Raw genomic sequence first — 25,242 nt, forward strand, 5'->3', positions numbered from 1 at the left:
TGATTGTAAAACTAATGAAATGTATCAACTTGAAAAGTATAAATAAAAACCTTTTTTTAAAGAGTCCGTTGCATGAAGAAAAAAGATTTATAACTGTAATGCTTCACTTTCATTCGTGTTATTATCACTGTTATGAATGTGTTGTCGATAATAAAAATCACTTATTTGTGCACAGTTTTATCTGTTGCACCAAGAGGACTTCTCATTTCTCCCTTTAGGGTTATCACCTTTCTTTGGGGGGGGGGTACAATACCCCAGCCTCAAGGCCCTTACTCATTTAATTACTTCTCCCCCTCAAGGCGACCAATATAAAAAAAATCCCTTCCAGTAGCACCTTAAAGACCAACTAAGTTAGTTCTTGGTATGAGCTTTCGTGTGCATGCACACGAAATCTCATACCAAGAACTAACTTAGTTGGTCTTTAAGGTGCTACTGGAAGGGATTTTTTTATTTTGACTATGGCAGACCAACACGGCTACCTATCTGTATCAAGGGGACCAATGTGATTTTTAAAAACTTTTAAAAGCTCTTAACCCTTGCTTTTGAAATGAGGTAAAACTAATGTGCTAAAGCTCAGTCTCGGCATCTGCTACCACTGTCAGCACCCAACTCTGCAATATTTGTCGTTGGGTGTTTTTTTATGGTTTTACAGTGATCCTGTTTTTAACTGCTGCTATTTCATCTGTGTTGTAGGCCAGTCTGGATGCTTTATGAGCAGAAGAGGGGTCATAAATAAATAGTCATGGAGAACTGTTGAAAATGCCCCTGAGCAAGTGCAGAGTGCAATTTTCCTTATCACACGAGGAGCTGTGGGAAATGGTGTTTCTAGATAGAGTACGTATGTCTTTTTTTCCAAGGAATTAAAGATTGAAGAAAATGTGGCCTAGTTTGTCTGGAGATAAGATGTGCTCCCTAGAATCTGATAACTTGTCCTCAGTGCCTGTTTGCCTAGGGCAACAGCTGCCTCACATGTGCTGCACTGACTGACAGGGCAATCAGTCAGATGAGCTGGCAGGAAGTAATACAATGGAGAGAGAGATACGGTACTTGGAACTTTGATCTGCATTGCCTGCACAATGGCAGCTGGCATCAGATGTGTGCACTCTTGCCCAATGCATTATATAAAATTATGCCAATCACTTCCATATGCCTTTGTATGAAGGGGCAGATATCCGTGTTGCAGCAAAGTGCCAACACACATTCACAGCACACTGTGCTCACAGCCTGTGTGTATACATACTTTGCTACAATGCAGCCACTACTGCATATATTACTTTATTTTTATATATATAAAATATTTATTAAGAATTTAGACAATAAAACACCATTCACATACACAACCCAAAAAAGAGAAAACACCATCACCGTCAATCAATAAAGAAAAAAAGAAAAAGAAAAAAGATACAAAAAAAGACAAAGGACAAAAAATTCATTAAAAAGACATGAAAAATAATTCCGTTTCATGAATAAAGTTTCCATAACCTTCTTTTCTGACTCCCTCACATCTCCCTTTTCTGTGTTCCCATTTAGAAAATCTTATTCAGCAATGCTTCACCTTCTCTCAAAACTTATTTTAAATTATACGTTTCAGCTATTATGTCTCCAATTTTTTGCATATATTACTTTAGGGAACATTCGTGTGGTATGATATTTCAGACAGCACTTTCATTTAACAGCAAACAGTCTTGCATTCAGTTTTTACATTGCTGTGGGGACCAAAGTGACTGTAGGAAACTGCATGGGAGGGATAACCACCGTTTATAAATTTTTATTCATTAAAATATTTTAATCCTGCTGTCAGGGGTTCAGGAGCAGAGGCGAGGGCAAGGGAGGAAACAGAGAGCGAGGGGGAGGAGGCAGAAGAAAGGATGAGTGATGACGACGACCCGAGATCTCCGAGTCTTTCCAGTGAATCAGAAGATTCACAAAAAGGAGCACCAGTGGCCAGGGCAAGGGGGGAGACTAGGGGGACACCCCAGGAAGAAAGAGCCAGAGGGGACTCAGAGGGGAGCAGTTGGAGATCGGGACCAACGTCACCGCCAGAGAGTAGGAAAGAGGAAGAGCGCCAGGGAGCAAGCGCTGGCAGCTCGCAACAGGAGGGAGGGCACGAGTCAGGAGTGGCCACACCTTCATCGGGGAGCGAAGTGACGGTTAGACGGAAAGTGGAAGGTTGGGCGCGCGCGCCAAGTTCAAATGCACAGGAAGGTGGCGCAGTAGGCAGCCCGGAAAGGGAGCCAGGTCCTAAAGCCCGGCGCAAGGAGACAGGAGAGTCAGGGGGGTCAGCGTCAGAAGAATCCCGGAAGGAAGAGACCCAGGGGGGCAGAGGGACCCAGAGGAGAACTGTCAGGCGGAAAAGGTGGAGCAGGGCTAGGATATTAAGTTGGTGCGCAAGGGGCGGAGACTCAGACGGAGCTTCGCCGATCTAAGCATAAGACGTAGGGTTGCACGCAGCAGCTCGAGAATGGAGACTGTAACTCAATAAAGACTTTTATTTAACGATCGCTGGCTAGCGTGATCCTCTGTGAGCTAGGATCTGGAAGTAACCCTGACAGTAAGCTCCGTCTCTCCAAATTGTGGGCATCCACGGCCTCGCGGAGAGGAGGGAAAGCGGGTGCCTACAAGAGAGCTCACGAACGGCAGACAATATGACGGCCGAACAGCAAATAACGGAACTCAGAGAAGCAGTTTCACGACTGAATGCCGAGGCGCTGGCGTCCAGGAAGAGAGAGGAGGAAGCAGCTGCCGCCTACAGGGATCTCCAGGTCAGGTTGGACGTGCTTACGAAGCAAGGGCAACAGACACCCAAATCAGAGGGGATTGGGTTGGGGAGACGCACAGGCGGTCTGGTCTCGCACTTCGATGGGAATTTGCAACAGTACCCCAACTTTAGAGCAGACGTAATGTGTGCACTGCAACTACTGCACAAAGACTTTAGAGATGAACAAGAGAAAGTGGGGTTCATCATGTCCCATTTGCATGGAGACGCAAAAGCATGGCTGCGCAATTTGTGGAGAGATAAGGATCCTGCGCTCCAAAATGCGGACGCCTTTATTAAAGCGATGGATGGCTGTTTTTTATCAAGCATTGACGTGGATCTTGCCCGAAAGGAGGTGCATGGACTAAGGCAAGGGAGGGCCAGCGTAAGGCAGTATCATGCCCGCTTTTTCGCTTTGGTCAGTGCCCTGGAATGGGACAGAGATTCGGCTCCTGTCAGAGACCTTTTTTGGGAGGGCTTGCACAACTCGGTTAAAGATGAGATTGCGAGGGGGGAGAGACCCCGGACCACGCAGGAGATCGTTCAGAGGGCGCTGGCGGTGGGGGTGCGGCTGGAAGAACGTCCGTGGAGCAGGGACGAAGGGCGCAGCGGGCGCGAACCAGCCAGGGGCTCCTCCTCCCTTCCCAGAGAAGCAGCGCGTGCGCAATCCACGCCTCCAACAGGGGGAGGGGTGGAACCGATGGAGGTTGGGAGTGCAAGGGCTCAGTCAGCAGCCAGAGCCCTAGCACCGGCAGCAGTGAAAGCGAAGCCTCCTAGAGGGAACAGGAAGTGTTATATCTGCGAGGATCCAGGGCATATGGCGAAAGAGTGTCCCCGGAGGCTCCACAAGCACACTGCAGCCTCAGCAATGGTGACTGCAGCAACGCAGCACGGAGAACCACAGCAGGGAAACGACGATGTCTGGCTGGAGGAAGAGGCACTGGGGCCCAGCCAGACGTGTCAGTGAAGCAGTCCCCAGAGATTTTACCGCCCATGGACCCCCTCCCGCCCAAGCCAGTAGTGAGGCTCACCGCATCGCTCCAGCTACCCAATGGAATCACCATGGACGTGCCAATCACCGTCGACTCGGGAAGCAATGCAGACTTCATAGGGCAGGACTTTGTCGACCGGCACGCTATACAGTTGCTGCCTGCCACGCTGCCCCTGCAGGTTGTCACGGTGGATGGCAGGGAGCTGTTAGGGGGGCAAGTGGTGAAGCAGACGCCACCTATGGTGCTGCGGCTTGGAAATCACAGGGAAATCATCAGCTTCAATGTCACTCAACTCTCGGACACGCCTATTGTATTGGGCATGAGTTGGCTGGACAAGCACAGCCCGACGCTGGCTTGGTACCAGAGGCAGCTGACCTTCGGCTCTTCCTTTTGTGCTGAACACTGCATCATGCCCCAGCAGGAAGGGGAGCAAGAGGAGTCACAGCTGCTGCTAGGCACGCTGCAAGCGATTCCCCACAAGTACGCAGAATTTTTGGAGGTTTTCTGCGAGAAGGAGGCAGACAAGCTACCCCCCCACAGACCATATGACTGCAAAATTGACCTGCTGCCGGGGGCGGCGCTGCCGAAAGGGAAGCTGTATTCCATGTCTGAAGACGAACTGCAGGAACTCAAAGAGTTCATAGATCATAATTTGAAGCGCGGTTTCATCCGAGAGTCCCAGGCAGCGGGGGGCAGTCCTGTATTCTTTGTGAAGAAGCGAGACACGCCCCAAAAAAGACTCGTAGTGGACTACCGCATTTTGAACAGTGTCACCAAGCCATCGGACTTCCCCATGCCCCGAATCGACGACCTCCTCGCAAAAGTACGCAAGGGCAGCGTGTTCACCAAGTTGGACCTGCGAGGGGCGTACAACCTCATTCGCATGCGGGAAGGAGATGAGTGGAAGACAGCCATGTTCACGCCCCTGAGCACCTACGAATATAGAGTTATGCCTTTTGGATTGCAAAATGGCTCCCACGTTTTTCAAGCTTTCATGCATCACGTGTTGGCGGGGCTCCTCTACAAGACGTGCGTCTGTTTCTTGGATGACATCCTGATCTTTTCGGAATCGCAGCAGGAGCATGACAGACACGTCAGGGAAGTGCTGAGCAGGCTCCAGCAACATAGGCTTTAGGCCAAGCTGGAGAAGTGCCAATTCGACGTGACGGAGGTGGATTTCCTGGGCTACAAGTTGTCTGACAAGGGGCTCGCCATGGACAGCGCCAAGGTTCGAGCGGTGTTGGATTGGAAAAGCCCACGCAACCGGAAGGAGGTCCAACGGTTTGTCAGCTTCGCGAACTTCTATCGCAAGTTCATCAAAGGCTTCGCTATGCAGACAGCGGCCATCACGGACACGCTCAGTTCCAAGAAAAAGAAGTTCATCTGGACAGCGCAGGCGGAGCAGTCCTTTCAGGCACTCAAGCGTCTTTTCGCGTCGGAGGAACAGCTGCTTCATGTCGACCCCAGCAGGCCGATGAGAGTTGAAACAGACGCCTCGGACAGGGCCGTCGGAGCAGTCCTGCTGCAGAAGGACCCGCAGGGGGTTTGGAGGCCCGGAGCGTTTTACTCCAGGAAGCTCAGCAAGTCCGAACAGAACTACACCATCTGGGACAGGGAGTTGCTGGCTATTCATGCAGCGTTCAAAGCATGGAGGCACTTCCTGATTGGAGCCAAGCACACGGTGCAGGTCTGCACGGACCACAAGAATCTGGAGCACTGGCGCATGGCACAGTTCCTGAACCAGAGGCAGATACGTTGGGCTGAGTTCTTTGCGAATTTCGACTTCCGAATAGAGTATGTCCCGGGGGACACCAACATCATGGCGGACGCGCTCTCCCGTAAGCCACAGTATCTGGAGGACGCCACGCCAGCGGCCGCCATGCACATCTTCGCACCAACAGTGTGGGCGTGCGCTGCGGCGACAGTGGACCTGGAGGCGGTGCGACGAGCGTTGCAGAATGACTCCTTCGCGCAAGCAAAGATGGCAGAGATGCAAAGGGGCACGGCAGCGACCGATGGGTTCCAGCTGAGAGATGGATTGCTCATCCGCAAAGGGGCCATCTACGTGCCGGGAGACGAACTTCGTGCCAAGGTACTGCATCAGCTGCACGACGCGCCCACGGCCGGGCACTTTGGCAAGGAGAAGACGGTGGAATTAGTCGCCAGGGATTTCTGGTGGCCCAGAATGAGAGGGGAGGTCGCGGACTACGTGGCGAGGTGCGACACCTGCCAGAGGGCCAAACCAGTGCACAGACCGCCGGCCGGACTGTTGGAACCGCTGCAAACTCCGGTCGAGCCATGGGAGAGAGTCGCCCTGGACTTCGTCACGGATCTGCCCAGCTCGAGGGGCAAGACGGCCGTGCTGGTGGTGGTGGACTTGTTCTCCAAGATGGCACATTTCATCCCGTGTGCGAAGGTGGCCACGGCGGAACAAACCGCCAAACTGTTCATAGACCACGTGTTCAAGGTTCACGGTCTGCCACGGTCTATTCTGTCCGACCGCGGGCGGCAGTTCATCTCAAATTTCTGGCAGAAGCTGATGGGCTTCCTAAACGTCAAGATCAACCTGGCGTCGGCGAGACACCCGCAGACCAACGGGCAAGCGGAGCGGGTCAATGCCATCATGCAGCAGTACCTGAGATGCTATGCGAATCAACAGCCTGCGACGTGGGTGGATTACCTGCCGCTCGCCGAGTTCGCCTACAACAACACGAAGCACGTGTCCACGGGGGTCACGCCGTTCTTCGCCAACAACGGGAGGCACCCCAGAACCTTCCCGGGACTGGAAAGACTGGTGGAGGGGGAGCCGCAGACAGCAGATGCGTTCGCGTCGGAGTTGCAGGAGGTCCACGATCAGCTGCGGCGGCACCTGGAGCTGGCCAAACACGCATACAAGGTGCAAGCAGACAAACACAGAAGGGTTGGCGAAGAGATCCATGTGGGAGACTGGGTCTGGTTAGCAGCCCACGCAGTGCCGGCCAGGTCGTTGGCCAAGAAGAAACTAGGGCATAAGCAACTGGGGCCCTACCAAGTCGAAGAGCAGGTCAACCCGGTGGCCTTCAGGCTGGCGCTTCCGGAGGGTTCCAGAATGCATCCGGTGTTCCACAGATCGGTGCTCACTCCCTACAAGGCACCGCACAGGTTTCAGGAACCCGGAACGGCGCCGAGTCCGCTCCGAGAGGGAACCAGGCAACGGGGAGTGGCACAGGAGGTGCGCCTCAACGAAGTCACGGAGATTTTGGACTCCAGATGGGGGGAAGAGGGGGTAGAATACCTTCTCGCTAAGGAGGGCACCCCGGCCAGTGCCAACAGCTGGGTGCCGGGCTACGCTTTAGATGAACCTCTGCTCAAGGAAGAGTTTCATGCCCTCTTCCCCCATAGGCCAATGCCAGCGGACTTTTTCGACGACTGGCTTTTCACGCCCACGCTTTCAGCCAGCACGTTCCGGGGGTTCGAATCGGATGAGGAACCGACACGAGACGCCCGTTCCCCGGAGGGGTCACCCTCGGGATCTGCTTCAGAACCCTCGTATTGGTGGGATGATCGACCAGAGGAGCAGTGGCGCAGGAAGTGGCTGGAGGGTCCAGGACGAGCAACGCCTCCAGAAGGAAGCGAGGGAGAGACGGACATGGACGTTTTCGGGGACGACCAGGGTCTCGAGCACGGCGGCACAGAGATGGAAGCAGAGGTGACCGTCGTCGACGAGAGCAGGGAGGAAGAACCGGAAGACTTCGGATGGAGGCCCGCCACGGGAAGCGAACTGTACCCGACATTCGTCCCCTTGACACTGCAGCACCCAGTTCCCGCACCGGAAGGAGGGGAGGGGGGAAGAGGGGGCTTCGAGGGGGGGATGGATGTCAGGGGTTCAGGAGCAGAGGCGAGGGCAAGGGAGGAAACAGAGAGCGAGGGGGAGGAGGCAGAAGAAAGGATGAGTGATGACGACGACCCGAGATCTCCGAGTCTTTCCAGTGAATCAGAAGATTCACAAAAAGGAGCACCAGTGGCCAGGGCAAGGGGGGAGACTAGGGGGACACCCCAGGAAGAAAGAGCCAGAGGGGACTCAGAGGGGAGCAGTTGGAGATCGGGACCAACGTCACCGCCAGAGAGTAGGAAAGAGGAAGAGCGCCAGGGAGCAAGCGCTGGCAGCTCGCAACAGGAGGGAGGGCACGAGTCAGGAGTGGCCACACCTTCATCGGGGAGCGAAGTGACGGTTAGACGGAAAGTGGAAGGTTGGGCGCGCGCGCCAAGTTCAAATGCACAGGAAGGTGGCGCAGTAGGCAGCCCGGAAAGGGAGCCAGGTCCTAAAGCCCGGCGCAAGGAGACAGGAGAGTCAGGGGGGTCAGCGTCAGAAGAATCCCGGAAGGAAGAGACCCAGGGGGGCAGAGGGACCCAGAGGAGAACTGTCAGGCGGAAAAGGTGGAGCAGGGCTAGGATATTAAGTTGGTGCGCAAGGGGCGGAGACTCAGACGGAGCTTCGCCAATCTAAGCATAAGACGTAGGGTTGCACGCAGCAGCTCGAGAATGGAGACTGTAACTCAATAAAGACTTTTATTTAACGATCGCTGGCTAGCGTGATCCTCTGTGAGCTAGGATCTGGAAGTAACCCTGACACCTGCCTTCAGCATAACATGCTGAACAAGTGCATCTCAACTTTAAGCTTTGAAAAGGACAGATTGGGGGGGGGGGGGACAGGAGAGGTTCCAAAAGCAGTGTGTTCCAAAGTCTGGTTGTTATCACTGAAAAGGCCTTCCCTTGTGCTCCCATCACTGCACCTCTGACAGCTAACAAAGACCACGACCTTGTGCAAGGTTCTCAGTGTGCTGTTGTTGTTTTTTAAATTGGGAAGGTCCTTTGATATCCTGACTCCAAGCCATCTGGAGCTTTAAAGGTATAGCAAGGTACCTTGGGAGAAAAGCAATGACAAACCTAGACAGCATCTTAAAAAGTAGAGACATCACCTTGCCAGCAAAGGTCCGTATAGTTAAAGCTATGGTTTTCCCAGTAGTGATGTATGGAAGTGAGAGCTGGACCATAAAGAAGGCTGATCGCCAAAGAATTGATGCTTTTGAATTATGGTGCTGGAGGAGACTCTTGAGAGTCCCATGGACTGCAAGAAGATCAAACCTATCCATTCTTGAGGAAATCAGCCCTGAGTGCTCACTGGAAGGACAGATCCTGAAGCTGAGGCTCCAATACTTTGGCCACCTCATGAGAAGAGAAGACTCCTTGGAAAAGACCCTGGTGCTGGGAAAGATGGAGGGCACAAGAAGACGGGAACAACAGAGGACGAGATGGTTGGATAGTGTTCTTGAAGCTACCAGCATGAGTTTGATCAAACTGCGGGAGGCAGTAGAAGACAGAAGTGCCTGGCGTGCTCTGGTCCATGGGTCACGAAGAGTCGGACACGACTAAACGACTAAACAACAACAAGGTACCTTGCATTGATCTTGGAAACAAACAGAGAGTCATGGTAAAACCTAGCTAATGCACTCTGAACACTTTTAAGGGCAGGCCTGTATAGAGAAAATTGTAATTAACCTAGATGTGAACAAGGCACATATATTTATTCCTGGAATTCAGAGCAATATTATGAGTTAGAATCACAAGTGGAAACCTACCTCCATTGTGGAAGCTAGGAAGCCATTCAAGTGGTTTATCGGGGAGAGTCTTTATCACAATTCCTTCCCTTTCTCGCTGACTTTGATGGCAGTCAGTCTTTACTTATTTTTGGTCTTTGACCACAGTCCTCTTTCAGGAGCCAATGCATGCTTTGGGCTGATCCTTTTTCCCACCAGATGTATCTGTCAGGTCTTATCTGTTCACTTTCAGAAGGGTGGACATAAACAGCTGTTTGTTAGGGCATACGTTGTTATGTTTAAAGCTAATTGATCCTGCACTGGCACTGGCAAGCAGCAAGGAGAGCTTTGTATGGCCTGGTAACATGTTAGATCATGTTGGTTCAATGAAGATGTGGAAAACATGCCTATGCCCATTTCCTTTCAGCTGAGCTCTTTCTACCAGGCGAATAATAACCCAAAGTGAGCGAGAGAGACTTCCACCCAGCTCCCTACCATTAGGCAAAGTCTGGTTGCTGGGAGACAGTGCCAACATTTTCCTGGCTTTCCCCCTCTGTGTTCCCACTACCTATGTTAACCATGGCCTGGCCTGTATACCACCTGTTGGAATGGGGGGAGGGATTTATTCAATTCACATTTAAAGCCATATTTATCAAATTTGCACTTTCTGAACCAGTATGAGAACCAAAGCATAACTACTGTATCCTCCAAAATTGACACTTACCCAGTTTTATGTTGCAGTTCTCCAACCAACCAATGTTTTTAAAAATGCATATATTAGGTGAAAGTGTGTAAAAATGAAAATAACACCCAAAATGCATTATACTGGGGAAAATAGCTTGTAAAAATGTGTACATTGGTCAAAACTGCATACAAAAATGTCTTTATTAGGAGAAGTCCACACTGAATTGCTGAAGAATTTTCATGAGCAGAATTTAAGACTGGAAAAATTAGACGCTGTGAGAACTGAAATTGACAGATAATTCCATTCCTATCTGTAAATGGTGTGCCATCTTGTTCTTTGCCTGAGGTAGCACCTGCCTGGCCCTGGCTCCAACTACTGGTGCATCCTACCTGAATCTTCACAGGTTTTGTCTGCAGCGCACTATTCACTGTGTCCCAAAAATTAACTATGCTCTGCCTGATTCCTTCATTCTGTGATGTACAGCTGTTTGTTCATTTTGGAATATTTATAAACATTACAGAATACCATAGCGATCTACAACAATAAAAAAATTAAGCGAGTAAAAAAACAGTTCCCAACAAAAAAAAATCTGTGTAAGTTCATATTGGGAAACATATTTTTTTTTTAATTTATTGATTTTTATCTAAGGCACTTAATCGTTAACATTTTTAAGCAGTATACATAAAAATGACCATACAGAGAATAAACAAAAAATAATAATAAAACACAAACACTACCTTAAAATAATAATAAGTCTTTGTCATGAACCTAAAGTTAATCAAGGAGGGTGCCTGTCTATCTCAGGTGGGAAGGACTTCCATAGGCTTGGGCCCATAATGCTGTTAGCCTCTGAGAAATTGTGTACAGTGCTGGTGTCTGCTTAACTTCAATGGGGCGCATGTTCCACAAGGCAGGTGCCACTGCACTTAAGGATCTAGTCTGAGCTATTTATGAACATATATGCTATACATTGAATGAAATACCCATCTCCCCATATGTGGTTCCCCACCACCCCAAGAACAGCATGCACGTAGGCTGGGTGCACACTCAAAGCACAATCTTTCCCTCACAGAATTCTGGGCACAGTAGTTTGTTAAGGGTTGCTGGGAATTGCAGCTACAGAGGGTAAACTATAGTGCCCAGAATTCTTTGAGTGAAAGAATGTGCTTTGGATATGCTTTAAAGGTATAGATTATTATTTCATAAACAATAAGTACAGTTCCCTATCCTTCAGCTGAGCTTCCTTCCAACTGGTAAGATGCTGCCTGTTCATGACGACCAAAGCTCAGCATTAAGCGCAACTGTAATCTGAGCTCAGAACTGCTGCTGAAGTTTCTTCTTTTCCACTCTCTGGAATTTTCTGTCCGATGAGGATCAACCAAGAGTGGGAGGAGGAAAGTCCGCCACTTCTGAAGCTGCATCGCTCAGCACATCTGGAAAAAGTTTATGTGGCTCTCTCCACATAAACTCCAGCAGAGCAAGGTCTGGATTCTGGGTAGCTACGTAGCAGCAAAGGAAGGAAAGAAAAAGCAGTCCCAAGTCAACCACAAAAGAATTTTGAAAGGCACTACTCCATCAAAGTACTTTTGCAGGAATTGCAGAGGACCTTCAAGACTCTCGACTGCAGGATTTCAACAGCGATCCCATGAAATTGGATGTTCTGGAGTGAATGTTTACGGCACTGGACCATCCAGCTACCTAGGGAACTTGCCTTGCAGTTATTTCTTTCTGGAGAAAATTCCCTACTGCTGAGCTGCCTTTGAAAGGTAAAACATTTAATTCTGCAGGAAATTATGGCAGTCACAATTTCCATTTCTCCCCCCCCCCCCCGCTGCACTCTCTAGTTTTATCATACGATCTTGCAATTGTGTCTGGAGATTGTCAATATTCAGTAACCATTTCCCAAGTGTTCCAGTAAATGTATTAAAAGCAATGAGCTGACATGATCTCATTTTCCAAAAATGAAAACTCCTGCCCGCCCCCCTACACATATTAAACAAATAGCGCTGTGTTTTTTACTATGGGTCTCCTAAAGTTCAGATCCTAGATTTTAGAATCTGGTGCAAGTTACACAGATTAAGGTTGTTTGGTGTGAAAACACTTGTAGCTTCAATGACTGCAGATAGTTTGGGACACCAGCGACGTTTTATTTACTTACAGTAATTATTGAGTAGAATTTCCGTGCCTGAAAATGGAAAATGCATGTTTCTTGCATGCCAAAAAAGAGGTTTCAGATATATGACATTTTCTTGGATCAAAATGAGTTAGTTCTTTGTGCATGTTACTGAAACCTGGTTGTGTATGCAGTTCTGCAGAGAGCACTGTTCCACACAGGGATCTCTCCACACGGGGATTTATTTGTTTATTCTGGTGGTGAGCAAACCCTCCCAAATTCTATCCTTTCTTTTTGGACAACCCCCATGAGAATTACTTCATATCTCTCTCTCTCTCTCTCTCTCTCTCTCTCTCTCTCTTTATCTCTCTCTCTCTGTGTGTGTGTGTGTGTGACAAAGAAAGAGAGAGTCAGAAAAAAATAGAATTTAGGAAAATAGAACAAAATAAAAGATTTAAAATCCATATAAAGCTAACATATACTGTTTTTGTTTTTACTAAAACAACTTTAAAAAAGTAAGCATTATTGATTAGTTTAAAAGTAGGGAGATACATGTCGGAACGAATTTATGCCCTTAAAACTAAGAATCACCACATTTGTCTGAAATGGATTCCAGATATTTTTGGGTAAAGCTGGAGGCCTTCACTGCAAAAGGAAATGCTACCTTCTCAGTTGTGAACTGATAAGTTCCTTGTAACAGAAAGCTTAATTTTTCCTTCTGCAATATTTCAGGAATAAAATCTCTACAGATTTCGGGAACATGTAATTACAGTATTGATGAATCACCATAAGAGACAATACCATCTTATTATAGAAAATCAAATATAGGATCATAAAAAACTTTTCAAATGAGAATTATAAAAAAAATCATAATTTTGTGGCTAGAGCTGTGGCACGTAATGCCATCTCTGAGTAATTTTTTATTTCCTTTAAATGGTGGCTGAATTTGATGCTGGTTAAATAGCTGAAATCAATGTAAACACAGACCCAAGCAATTATTTCCAAGCACAGTTCTTCCAAAGCACCTACTCTGTAGATAAGACACAAAGCTGAGATTCACAACTACAGGCCTCTATAAGCATAGATGGCATTATTCAGTCTTGTGAAGGCCTTTCATGATCCCCCCCCCATGTTTTCCCCCTTTACAGAACTTAGTCAAAGTGAGTGGTTGCTAGAGGCAAAGGAAAGAGTTTAAAGAATTAAATGGAACTATGTGGGGGTCCAGCCTTAGGGAAGTTGTTCTATGGGGAGTTGTTCTCTGGGGAACTTTTGCCTTTGTTATGAGGGGGGGGGGAATGCTCCTTTTCCTTTATGAGGTACCCAAGAGCCCATCCTTTTGTAGGTTCTCTATCGGTAGGAGAAAATAACAGAGACCAACCAGAGAATATTGAGAAGCAAAGCAGCTGGTAAGCCTGATATTTATTAAAGCTGTTGCAACAGGGTGCTCCCCCCCACACACACACAGGAGGGGGGGAGGGACCCCAAGCCATGCGCACAAGCCCTTATATAGACATTTTAAATTGCCCGCCCTGAAGTCCAAGACCACGACCAGAAACATCATACATACATCACAGAAGGGGTGTGGGCCAATACCACCCCCTTAATACATCAGAGAAGGGGCGGAAATCTGGGTGTGCTGTTTCTTCCTATCTGCCGGGTTACCTGATTGGATTACCTGGGCATCCTGGCCACTCTTTTGTTGTGATAACTACTCAGTTCCTGAATCCAGGTCACAGGTCTATACCCTATTCATATCTTAAATGTGCCCTTTAGACGGGATTTGTGAAAGAGGCAATGGGGAGATTTTCCATTTCCATCGACCTTGCAGAGAAGTATTTGAGGTCATTTTGGGAGAGAGAAAATGGTTTCAGGACTTTTCTGTAGGTTTCAGACATGTGGTTTCCATATTTGTATGTGTTTGCTTGGTACATTTATGAACATCTATTAGACATCACCTTGCCGCCAAAGGTCTGTATAGTTAAAGCTATGGTTTTCCCAGTAGTAATGTATGGAAGTGAGAGCTGGACCATAAAGAAGGCTGATCGCCAAAGAATTGATGCTTTTGAATTATGGTGCTGATGGAGACTCTTGAGAGTCCCATGGACTGCAAGAAGATCAAACCTATCCATTCTTAAGGAAAGCAGCTCCTGAAGCTGAGGCTCCAATACTTTGGCCACCTCATGAGAAGAGAAGACTCCCTGGGAAAGACCCTGATGTTGGGAAAGATGGAGGGCACAAGGAGAAGGGGACAACAGAGGACGAGATGGTTGGACAGTGTTCTCGAAGCTACAAACATGAGTCTGACCAAACTGCGGGAGGCAGTGGAAGACAGGAGTGCCTGGCGTGCTCTGGTCCATGGAGTCACAAAGAGTCGGACACGATTAAATGACTAAGCAACAACAACAACAACAAATTTTATATATATATATATATATATATATATATATATATATATGACCTTAAAATTCTTATAACACCTTATAGGAGTGAGTGTTTCTCTCTCCCACCTCCTGGGCCTCAGATATGTTAATCCAGTGTGCCATTGCAGTCCTCAAGCTATATGGCATCTGTAGTTAGATCCTCTACATGTCTAGATATATGACAGATATAGGGGTTACCTGACTGTGCATAACTATCAAAAGAAAGGTTGTAGCTCAAAGTTGTAGCTCCCCTTATGGTACTGTTCTCAGACTCAGGCTAACATAAGCTCAAGTTTTGCTGTATACAGAGACAATATAGAAATTGGTTCAAGTGTAGATATATCAAGTCAAAACAAATGCATGTATCAATCTCACAGCTCAGGTATATATAATCAGGCCATAAGCTGGACCATTCTGCCCCATGGTTTATATTAAGGGATATAACAGAGGAACAAGAAGATTGTGCAGGTGAGGGTAATGGATTCAACCCATATAGAGTAACCTTGCATGAATTGGAAGAAAGCAGATGTGGTAGGTATTGCACCACAGTGAGGGCTCAGAAAGACGTTCACGTCTTTCCTACATCTTTTCAAAAAGGACCACTTCACATTTGTGGCTCTGTATTGAAGAATAAGACCAAGTTATGTTATTTTCTTAATTTTTTTTTAATGGCAGAGGGTTGAATGCATTGCATTTGCTCCTGGAATGCACCTCTACCTCTGCTGGGTAGATTTTTTTTTGTTTTTTTTTTGTTTTTTTTTAAGAAGTAAGAGTTTCTTTATTCTTCAGTTATTTTTTTTTTTAAATATTTTATTAAGGATTTTCTTGTTTTACAAAAGTGTAGTGCCTCGTTTTTGGTTTGTTTTTTTTTTCATGTAACATTTTTACAAATCCATTTCATTTGTTGAGGCATTAGGGGGGGAAGAAAAAAGAAAGAGAGAAGAAAAGGGGGGGTGGAGAGAGGGAAGATGGATGGGGGTGGGGTCGGGTGGCGGTGTTTCTATTATGTTTAATGTGTGTAGAGTTTGGTGTCAGCGTTGTTTGTGTTGTTCACTTGTGTTCCTTTGGTGGTGAGAGAGGTTGAGGTTCGCCTAGGGTGTGATTGTTTGCTTGTGATTGGCTGTGGTGATCTTTGTTTTCGTGTGTGAGTGAGGTGGGTGGGTGTTTTGGATCAGATTAGCCATATTGATTTGTATGCTGTTGGTGGATTATTGTCAATGTCCTGTTGGGCTGTGTGTGTGATAAAGGGGAGCCATACCGGGGTGAAGGTGTCTTCTTCTGTTTGTCCCCGTGTCAGTTTCAGTTTATTAGTTAATTTTTCTAGTAGGGCTGTTTCCCATACTATTTGGTACCATTGGTCCATGCTTACTCCTGACAGGTCTCTCCAGTGTCTGGTTATGGTGTTTCTGGCTGCTGAGAGCAGGTGGGTTGTGAGTTCTTTGTGGTGTAAATGGGCATTGTTGTCTTGGAAGATGTTTAGTAGGGCCAATTCTGGGGTGATGTCTATTACTTGCTTAGTTATTGTACATATTTCTTGTATGGCTGTCGTCCAGAATAGTTGGATTTTGGGACACTCCCACCACATGTGGAGGTATGTGCCTGTGGAGGTGCACCCTCTCCAGCATTTTGGTGAGGTTCCTGGGTGCATTAGCGCTAGTTTCCTTGGTGTTAGGTACCACCTGTAGGTGAGTTTCAGTGTGAGTTCTTTTCTTTTCGTTGATATGGATTTAAAGGGGGGTTTAGACCACATTCTGGTCCATTGAGTGGGGTTAATCTCATAGCCTATGTCATTCTCCCATTGTTTTTTGATTGCGTCTAGGGGATTTGCGGGATTTTTGAGTATTATTTTGTATATTGCGGATACCGTCCCTTTACCATTTCCCTTTGTTGTTAGGAGGAGGTTTTCGAAGGTTGTCAGGGGCCTAGTTGCTGCTGATTTTACTGTTGGGTTGTTTAGGAGGGCATGTAGTTGGTGTTGTGTTAACCAGGGCATTTGGGTGTCTTCTAGTTTGTCTTGTATTTCTTGTGTTGATAGGGGTTTGTTATTTTTATAAAAGTCTATTAGGCGATATAAGCCTTTGGCTCGCCAGGTTTTTATCTGGAGGTTTTGTGCTGCATGGTGGAATAATGGGTGGTACGCCAGGGGGATTAATGGGGATGGGGTTGGGGATAGTTTGCCTATTTGCGTTTTCCATGCTTTGAGCATGGTCTGTGTGTACCTGTTAACTCTGCTGGGTAGATTTAAGATGTTTTCCATTCAAGTCAAAGGCAAAACCTAATGTTATTGGGGTTTCAGCCAGTAACATTTAGTACAGGCTAAATGTGAATTATTTTCACCTTCTGATCTTTGTCTCCTATTTCTTCTTTCGAGCACAGATTGAGACCAAAAGAAAGGACCGTATGGCTCTCTTACGAAAAAGTAAGACACCTTCGGGGGCGGGGAGTTGATTTAAATAATTAGATCCCTGGTTTGGAACTGAAGTCTGTAGAGGAGTCCCTGCTAGTGGTAGGGGGGGGGGTGAAAAGTTTTTGAATATCTGCAGCGCTGGCCGTAGATGGTTGCAGAGGTTGGCAGCAAGGCAACAGCATCTGGTGTTCAGTATCAGGACCTGCGATAGCACACTGAGGGAGCTAAGACCTTCCTCTTTCCACCTCATGCTGCTGCTTCCAAGTGGGATGATGAGTCAGCCTAGTAGCAGGAGAAGAAAGGGAAGGAGGTCAGAAATGGCCATCTGCTGGTCTGAGAATCAGCTGCTGCCACCCCATCCTGGCTGACTCTTCACGCTAATCAATAGCAGCAGATTACCAGGCCAGCCGCCTTCCCATGATGCAAATTGGTGGCAGTCGAAACAGACTGGTGAGGAAGAAGGTAGCCAGTGGCAGCACTGGCAAGTCTGGGGGTCCGGATGCTCAGGGGCAGGGGCCCCAGGCCCGGCAGGTGGAGGAGCCAGGAGCCAGCAGAGCAAGGTGGCTGCTGGGGTGCTGCTGTGGCCTGTTATAGCTATCGCTCTATGGCTGTCCTGGGCTACTCATCCACTGCCTCTTGTCATATTGTAGTTTGCAGTGCCAACTGTCTTTGGCCAAGCAAACTGTAGTGTGATGATACTCTTACGTTTTTATTATATGTAGGAAATCTATCGAGGTTTACTCGATGGAGTAAACCTCATCAAGACCATACTTCTGAGCAAATAAGATTGCACTGTCAAGTTGCAGGCTGAAATACACTAAAGTCCCATCAAATTCTGAGTAAACATGCTAAGGATTGTTACTGTGAATATAATATTATTCACCAGCTTCTTTTCCATTTCAGTTAATCAGATCCTACTGTTCCTTCTTGTTTTGACTCTCTGTGCTATTCTATATAATAAAGTTCACAAGATGCCATCCACCATGCTCAAGAATGATCCAGGTAGGCCCCTATAGTTAGAATCTGTTTCTTTTTGTACATTGCCAAGACTGAATAATTTCTGTTTGTAATACAGGATAATAGAACCCACACTTCTGTCACTTTCCCTGTTGATATTGTTTTTCAGCTCTTGGTGGCTGACAATATTTCAGGCCTAGTTGCCATATTTCCTTATACTGATGTTCTTACATGGGATAAGAAAGTAACTTTTGCATAGGTGTGAGCGCAGATACAATATCAGAAGGAAATACAGCAGCCAGGAACATCAGGTATACGAAATGTAACAAACCCAAGTGGCACATTAGGAGATAAACATGCCAATTTCATTTAGGCTGCCTTATCTATTTATTTATTTGTTGTTTGTTTGTTTGTTTGTTGATCTATTTATGCATACATACATTCTATACCACTAAATCAATAAAAAATATATTCTAAAAGTGGTGTGCATAAAATCAATATGAAATTAAAGGTAAAAGCATAAAGAAGCAAAGAACAGAACAACAGAAAGCAGGGTCATGTGGCAAGGTAACCTTGTGTAAATAAAAATGTTTTAAAGCGGCATCTTAAACTAAACACAGAAGACGCCTGCCTAATATATAAGGGCAGTGAATTCCACAAACTTAGATACTCAGATAGAACTGACTTCCAGCAACACTGTCAGGGATTATTTAGCTAACATGCTTGCATTGCAGGCAGGAAGACTAGATACCTCTTGAGGTCCCTCTTAGCCCTAAAATTATATTATTCTGTGAACACTACTCTCTACCCCACTCTTTAAGGGACTTTGATAAAGTGCTAGTTGTAGCAGAACGATATAAATTGTGTGTAATAACACATCGGATGCTCGAATTAGAGGTGGTTTTTTCCAATCTGGTCCTAAGAGACATTCATAATTCCCCTTGGAAAACTACAATTAACCTCAAATTCCGCTCTCTTCTCAATTTGAATTGTAAAACTGTTCTTAACTTAGAGTGTATCAGCTCGGCGGCCCTACCTCTAATCAAAAAGAAACTACAGCAACTTGACTTCTCTAACACAGCTTCCTATGCAAGAGGACTGTGTTCTGGCCTAGCCCTAGCTATTCCACCCCCTGAAGGGATCCCTCTATACTGCTTCACAATTTCTTCGGAGGCTAAGCGTAGGGCCTTTACCTGTGCCCGTCTCAACTGTTTTCCTACAGCAGTTCTGTCGGGTCGTTATTCCAGAGTTCCCATCGCAAATAGAACATGCACCTGTAATGACATGACCCTGGACACTATGGAACATGTAATGCTCTTCTGTCCCAACTGGACAGATGAAAGATCTCGGTTTTTAACTCCCCTCGTGAATAAGCTTCATCTCCCAATTCAGCCTTGGATAGTGTCCCTCTTTTTGCAGGATTCTGATTGTTGGATTACCAAGATGACAGCTAACTTTCTGCTTAGTGTGATGAAGAGGAAAGCGGCACTAACTTCTTCCTTAACTGCAGTCGATACGCCGCACGACCGAACGAAGTTTCAAGTAGCCTTATTGTACAAGGACAATCGAGCTAGGACATATCTGAGGAGCTGAAGGACCCTTTAACGGTCCTCCTCCAGCCTCAGTAGTGATTTTTTTTTTCTTTCTTTAAGTAACTGCCCAGGACGATATCTACCTTTACCTCCCCACCCCCATTTTATGTTGTTATTTCAATGTATATCATGCTATGGCCACACGGCTAATGCAATAAATCTAATTACTAGTGGTGGTTGTTACTCTTTTTGTTGTTATTCTTACCAGTTGATTTGGAGAGCCCTGAGGAAATGGAAGAAGAAATCCCTGTGGTGATATGTGCTGCTGCAGGCAGAATGGGGGCAGCGATAGCAGCAATCAGCAGCATTTACAGCAACACTGATTCCAATGTCTTGTTCTACGTAGTTGGACTAAAGAATGGCATTCCGCATATCAGGTGAAAATAATGTGATGGGGAAATACAGGGTTCAATCCTGTGCTTAGGATCCAGCAGCTGAAGAGCCATGTAACTTGTTGGATGCCCCATGTGGGAATGGCATAGAAAGCAGAGCAGTAGGAGTCCTGCTGGGATGCTGTCTAAGCAGTCAAAAGACAATGAGCTGTTTCCTCAGCTCACATGGTAGTATGTGACAATGCAGGGCAAAACTATGCCTAAAGCTTAGTATACTGGTGAGCCAGCTGAGCAAGGGGCGGAAGATCAAATATCTTCATCCCAGGACCTGTTGGAATTCCATATGGAAGATCACACCAGTAAGCTGAAACGCCGGACACTTTAGGTGACTGAAGAATGCCATTTGGAGCAGAGAGTTTGGGAGGGCTTAGAAATTGCCCATCATATTTTTTCCCACTTTTCCATATTCCACCGTATTGCAGAAAAAGTACCGTGTGTAGAGAAATGGAGTGGACAATATGACCAGGGATAAGGGGATAGAATGAGCAGCAAGGGATGCAACAAAGACACTCATTGCTTAAGGTGTTCTGTCATATATTCCTTTTTCTCTCTCTTTTGCATTTAGAAAGTGGATTGAAAATTCCAAGCTTAAAGATATAAGGTTTAAAATTGTGGAATTCAACCCCATGGTGCTAAAAGGGAAAATGAGGCCAGATGCAGCACGGCCCGAGTTACTTCAACCTGTGAGTATACAGACGCCCGTAGAATGGGGGTCTCCAAACTTTTTGGGCCAGCAGGCACATTTCAAATTTCTGTGGGCACCAGTCGCAAAATATCTGCCCTGGGGCACATAGCATAACACAAAAGGAGAGGAGTACAGTCATTGCTGCTCCCTTCCCAACCAGCTCATTGTTTGCGGTGGGAAGTTATCTGTGTTCTTCTGGTCCTGGTAGTGGAAAACTATTAGGCAGCGCTGTTGCTGCCTAATAACGGTAGGGAGGACCAGGGAAAATATACACATTAATGGTCTCTTGTACATACAGCGTGTGTGCGTGCACACACTCCCTGGACACATACAAGCCACAGACACACATGTATCTCTGTGTCTCTCTCACAGACTTAAGCATTTCACATATAAACAGCCACACATACATATCTCCCTCACTCTCTTCCCAAATGGATCTCTCCCACTGTGTCTTACATAGATCACACATACACAAACTGCACATGCATCTCTCTCTCTCTGTGCCCCCTCTCTCTGCCCAAGTGCACACAGAGAGCATAACGGAGCACACCCTCACCCCATCCAGAAAAGCCCCTCCAATCTCCCTGCAACCAAATCAGCCTGAAATATCAAAAAGATTGACTGGGAGTGACCTAAATCTCTGCTGCATACTGCCTTCATCAGATCACACACCTGTGAGTGATGCTGGGACAAAGAAACAATGGCAACTCCTGCTTTCTGAAAACACAAAGGCTGGTTGCTTTCCCTCCACCACTGAGGATTGGAGAGTTCGTGTTTTTCAGGCAGGTTTGAGTCCAAGAAACATTATTTTTTATAACTTAAACCAGCAAAACACACAGACACACCCCTATGCATTATGTGTTATTAGAATGCACTCTACCCCCAACAGGATATTGCTTGAATGATGAATATTTTAAACTGGGCATATGAAATATAACATTGAATGTCTTATGTCTTCTACTTTGCTGTCTCCCTTTTTAATTTCAACAGCTAAATTTTGTGCGGTTTTACCTCCCTCTGCTTATTCATGAACATGAAAAAGTGATATATCTTGACGATGATGTGATTGTGCAAGGTAAGTTGTTTGTCCAGAAAATAAGCCCTAGGAGGTTGAAAATCCCAACCAAAGCCTATATTCCGTAGGTCTATCATCACCAAAAATGAGATCTGGAATGGATTCCTTTGCTCAACCCTGTGCCCCAAATTTTGAAAACAGAGGTAGTTATGCTACCAGAGCCATCTTTCCCATAGGGCTTAGTAGTGCATCGCGCCAGGGCAGCGGCCTTGCAGGGGCGCCCCAGCAAGTGGGGGAGCTGCGCGTCTTTGCTGGCAGCCTCCCCTTTTCCTTCATGCCCGCCAGCTGCGCCCCCCGCAACCATAAGGCTGGCAGGCGTGCAGCTTCCCTCCCAAGCCTCCTCGGGAGGAGAGCGATCCCCGCAGCGGCTTAGGAGGGAAGCTGTGTCCCGCCAACCTTAAGGCTGGCGGGTGCGCAGCTTCCCTCCCAAGCCTCCCAAGCCTCTGTGGGGATCGCTCTCCTCCCGACGAGGCTTGGGAGGGGTGCAACTTCACTCCCAAGCCTCTGTGGGGATTGCTCTCCTGCAGCGGAATAGGGGAGCGTTGGGCCCCCCCCCGATGGCTGACAGTGCACAGCTACGGCCACCCCAACACTATCCATGGTAATTTGGGGGCGCTGGGCGGATATTTGCACCCTGGCACCACATCTGCTAAAGCCGGCCCTGAATGCTACACACTGAAATCCTTCGAGGGTAGCAGATTTTTGCATCAGAAACGGGTGAACAGTAAAGACAGCTAACAAGGTAATGAGTACAGACTTATGGGGCTTTTGAATAAGCCTGGCTTTTCTTTAGGTGACATCCAAGATCTGTATGACACCAAACTAGCCCGTGGGCATGCGGCAGCTTTTTCGGATGACTGTGATTTGCCTTCCACTCACGAAATTGTGAGAAGCATCGGAATGCAGGTAAGAGGTCCTTGCAGCAACAAAAAAACTCATGTATTTCCCGACTCATTCTCCTGAGTTCATATTTGTTCCCACGTCTTCTTCACATTAATCTCTGGGACCTGAGGGGGCGGGCATTGGAAAAAATGGATTTCTGGTGCTCCACTGGTATGAGGGAGGCAGGCTGAGAAACCTGGAGATCTTGGGGGAGAGCTCCATAAAAAGCCTGCAGAAAATCAGAGGTGCTTGTCACAAGGTGTTTTCAGCACAATGGGAATGAGCTATTTAATTGACTTTCAGGCTGCATAGCCTGTGTGACTCTTTAATATCTGCATCAAGCAATGGATTCTGCAATTATATTTTATTTTCCATGTTCATAATGTTGTCTTTCAATCTGTTGTGACCCACCATGATATGAATCCTAATATAATAAAAATAAATACAAGCTAATAAACTTGCCTCCCCAAGTCTACAAACATGTCTTCTGTTCTCTTCCTCCACTACCAACACCTGCCCTGAAAACCTGGGACATGGAATGAGCTAGTACCACTCACATATATAAACTTTTGAGAATATCTAGGTTAATTTATAGTAATCACATGCCTTGTTCTTCCCCCTAGAATACCTATATGGGGTTTCTGGACTACCGAAAACAAACAATCCGAGATCTTGGCATAAGTCCCAGCACATGTTCCTTTAATCCTGGTGTCATTGTTGCAAATATGACAGAATGGAAGCACCAACGAATCACAAAGCAATTAGAAAAATGGATGCAGAAAAATGTAGAGTATGTATAAACAGTGCACGCTCTCTCTCTCATATCCTTCCTGGGTCTGGTGTGGACTAGCATACACACTGCAAATTCTCTGCTTGGTGTTCACAGCAGGCTAGCTTGGGTGTTATGCTTGCGCCAGCAATACACTCAGCGTTTGAATGGATCATTAAAGGTGACCAATGTGATAGCTTTCTCATATGCACCCTAGGAGGATGGTACACTACATACAAGTTGTAGGCTGGATCGATTCTGATGTTTTTTTGTTTTTGTTTTTAAATCTCAGTTATCATCACAAAAAGCCCAGTTTTCAAGTCAATGATGTAGCAGACTAAAGCCACCCCAGGGTATTGTCTAAAGGCAAATGAGGTCACCAGCTTCCTGAAGCTAAGCAGGTCTGGGTCTGGTTCCAGGATAGAAGAGAAGCAGGTTATAAATGCAAGAAAATTAAATCAGCTTCCTTTTGGAAGAAAGGAATATGCTCAGAGAGCTTATCAATGATAGCATTTATACTTTCATGCAATATTCCAGACTTGCAATCTTAAAGTAAAAGGAATCCTAAGCTTCAGTTACACAACTATTTCAAAAGCTCTTCTCATCTAAATGAATTGTGCTGTGCCATGCTATTAATTGAAAAGGTATTCTAAACAGATCTTTCAATTCCCATTGATATATTTTCCAGAGAAAATCTGTACAGCAGCACTCTTGCTGGAGGTGTGGCCACTTCTCCAATGCTCATTGTATTCCATGAGAAATATTCACATATTAATCCTTTATGGCATATCCGACATCTAGGTAAGTTTGAGACTCGAGTTGTGCAAGCTGAAACAAAAATGCAAAAGGCCTTTAAGGGTTCCTTAGAATATTGTATGAGCGCTGCAACCCCAGAGTCGTCCGTGACTGGACCTAACAGTCAGGGGTACCTTTACCTTTACTGCACCTGTATAGTTTGAAGCTGGGCAGACTGTAAGAGACAGCACATACATCAGATTTCTTCTTTGCAAATTAAATCTGTTGTTCTCCCAAGACTGTGGTGCAGATGGGGCAAATGGGGCATGGCAGGGAGATGAAATCCTGGTACACAGGTAAAGTTCCTTTATGGTGCACAGGTACAGCTTTCTGGAATTATTTAAATACAGCTATGGAGTGTGAACAAGCCATAGTTAAGTATTTACTGTAATCCTATGCCCACTCATCTGGGAGCAAGTCCTGCTGAACTCAATGGGACTTACTTCTGAGTAGACATGGATGGGATGGTGCTGCAAATGACAGAGCATTAAGCAAGTGTTTATGATGAAATGGAGGAGAGCTGCACTATTTTGTTTAAAGAGTGAAGAGTTTTCCAGTAAGGGCTCTATAAAAATCTATCTAATTTCCCCCCCTATAGGCTGGAGTCCAGATGCCAGGTACTCAGAGCACTTTCTTCATGAAGCCAAATTACTTCACTGGAATGGAAGATACAAGCCTTGGGATCACCCTAGTGTTCACACTGACCTATGGGAAAAGTGGTTTGTTCCTGACCCTTCAGGAACTTTTAAACTGATTCGTCCTAATAGCTGATGCTGTCAATTTACATTTTTAAAGGATCAGGATCAGTCATTTGCAGCATGCACAAGATACTTCATTCTATGCAATATTTTGCGATGCGAGTTCACCTCCTTTGTTGCATATAAAGCTGCTGCATAAGTCTGTAACTAAAAGCATGGCTCAAAAGGAAGAGTTCATTGGGGTCCTGATGAAACAATCACAGTTTGGGGAAGCTTCAAGTCATGCCATTAGGGCTACAAGGCTTAGGGAAAGTACTTTATAAAAACAGGGACTACATTTTAAGTCATACTCTGTAAATAAAGTTTGTTTCTTGCTGAGAGACCAAATACTGTTTCTTGCAGACTGTAACACTTTTTGAATAAAAATAAGGTTTACTTTAAGTATACAT

At 46.3% G+C, this 25,242-nt stretch overlaps 1 protein-coding gene across 2 annotated transcripts; it reads left to right on the plus strand.

The window, feature by feature from the left end:
- Positions 1-11,361: 11,361 nt before the first annotated feature.
- GLT8D2 (glycosyltransferase 8 domain containing 2) lies at positions 11,362-25,237 on the plus strand. 2 transcript variants are annotated; one of them, XM_082240629.1, is made up of 11 exons: positions 11,362-11,774; positions 13,464-13,527; positions 16,918-16,960; positions 17,852-17,950; positions 19,706-19,874; positions 20,455-20,572; positions 21,565-21,649; positions 22,443-22,555; positions 23,155-23,321; positions 23,989-24,101; positions 24,694-25,237. In XM_082240629.1, exons 3-11 carry the CDS (start codon positions 16,942-16,944, stop codon positions 24,864-24,866), a joined length of 1,056 nt encoding a protein of 351 aa, XP_082096755.1. In that variant the 5' UTR covers positions 11,362-11,774; positions 13,464-13,527; positions 16,918-16,941; the 3' UTR covers positions 24,867-25,237. The 2 variants fall into 2 exon arrangements, with proteins under 2 accessions (XP_082096755.1, XP_082096754.1); XM_082240628.1 differs by lacking the exon at positions 13,464-13,527 and having other exon boundaries at positions 11,363-11,774.
- The last annotated feature ends 5 nt before the right edge of the window (positions 25,238-25,242 follow it).

Source organism: Podarcis vaucheri, assembly GCF_965113315.1.
Source record: "Podarcis vaucheri genome assembly, chromosome: 10".
Lineage (NCBI taxonomy): Eukaryota > Metazoa > Chordata > Lepidosauria > Squamata > Lacertidae > Podarcis > Podarcis vaucheri.

Coding starts and splice junctions, on each gene's coding strand:
- GLT8D2 (XM_082240629.1), top strand. Junction 17,951..19,705: donor CATGCTCAAGAATGATCCAG/GTAGGCCCCTAT, acceptor TATTCTTACCAG/TTGATTTGGAGAGCCCTGAG. Junction 24,102..24,693: donor ATGGCATATCCGACATCTAG/GTAAGTTTGAGA, acceptor CCCCCCCTATAG/GCTGGAGTCCAGATGCCAGG.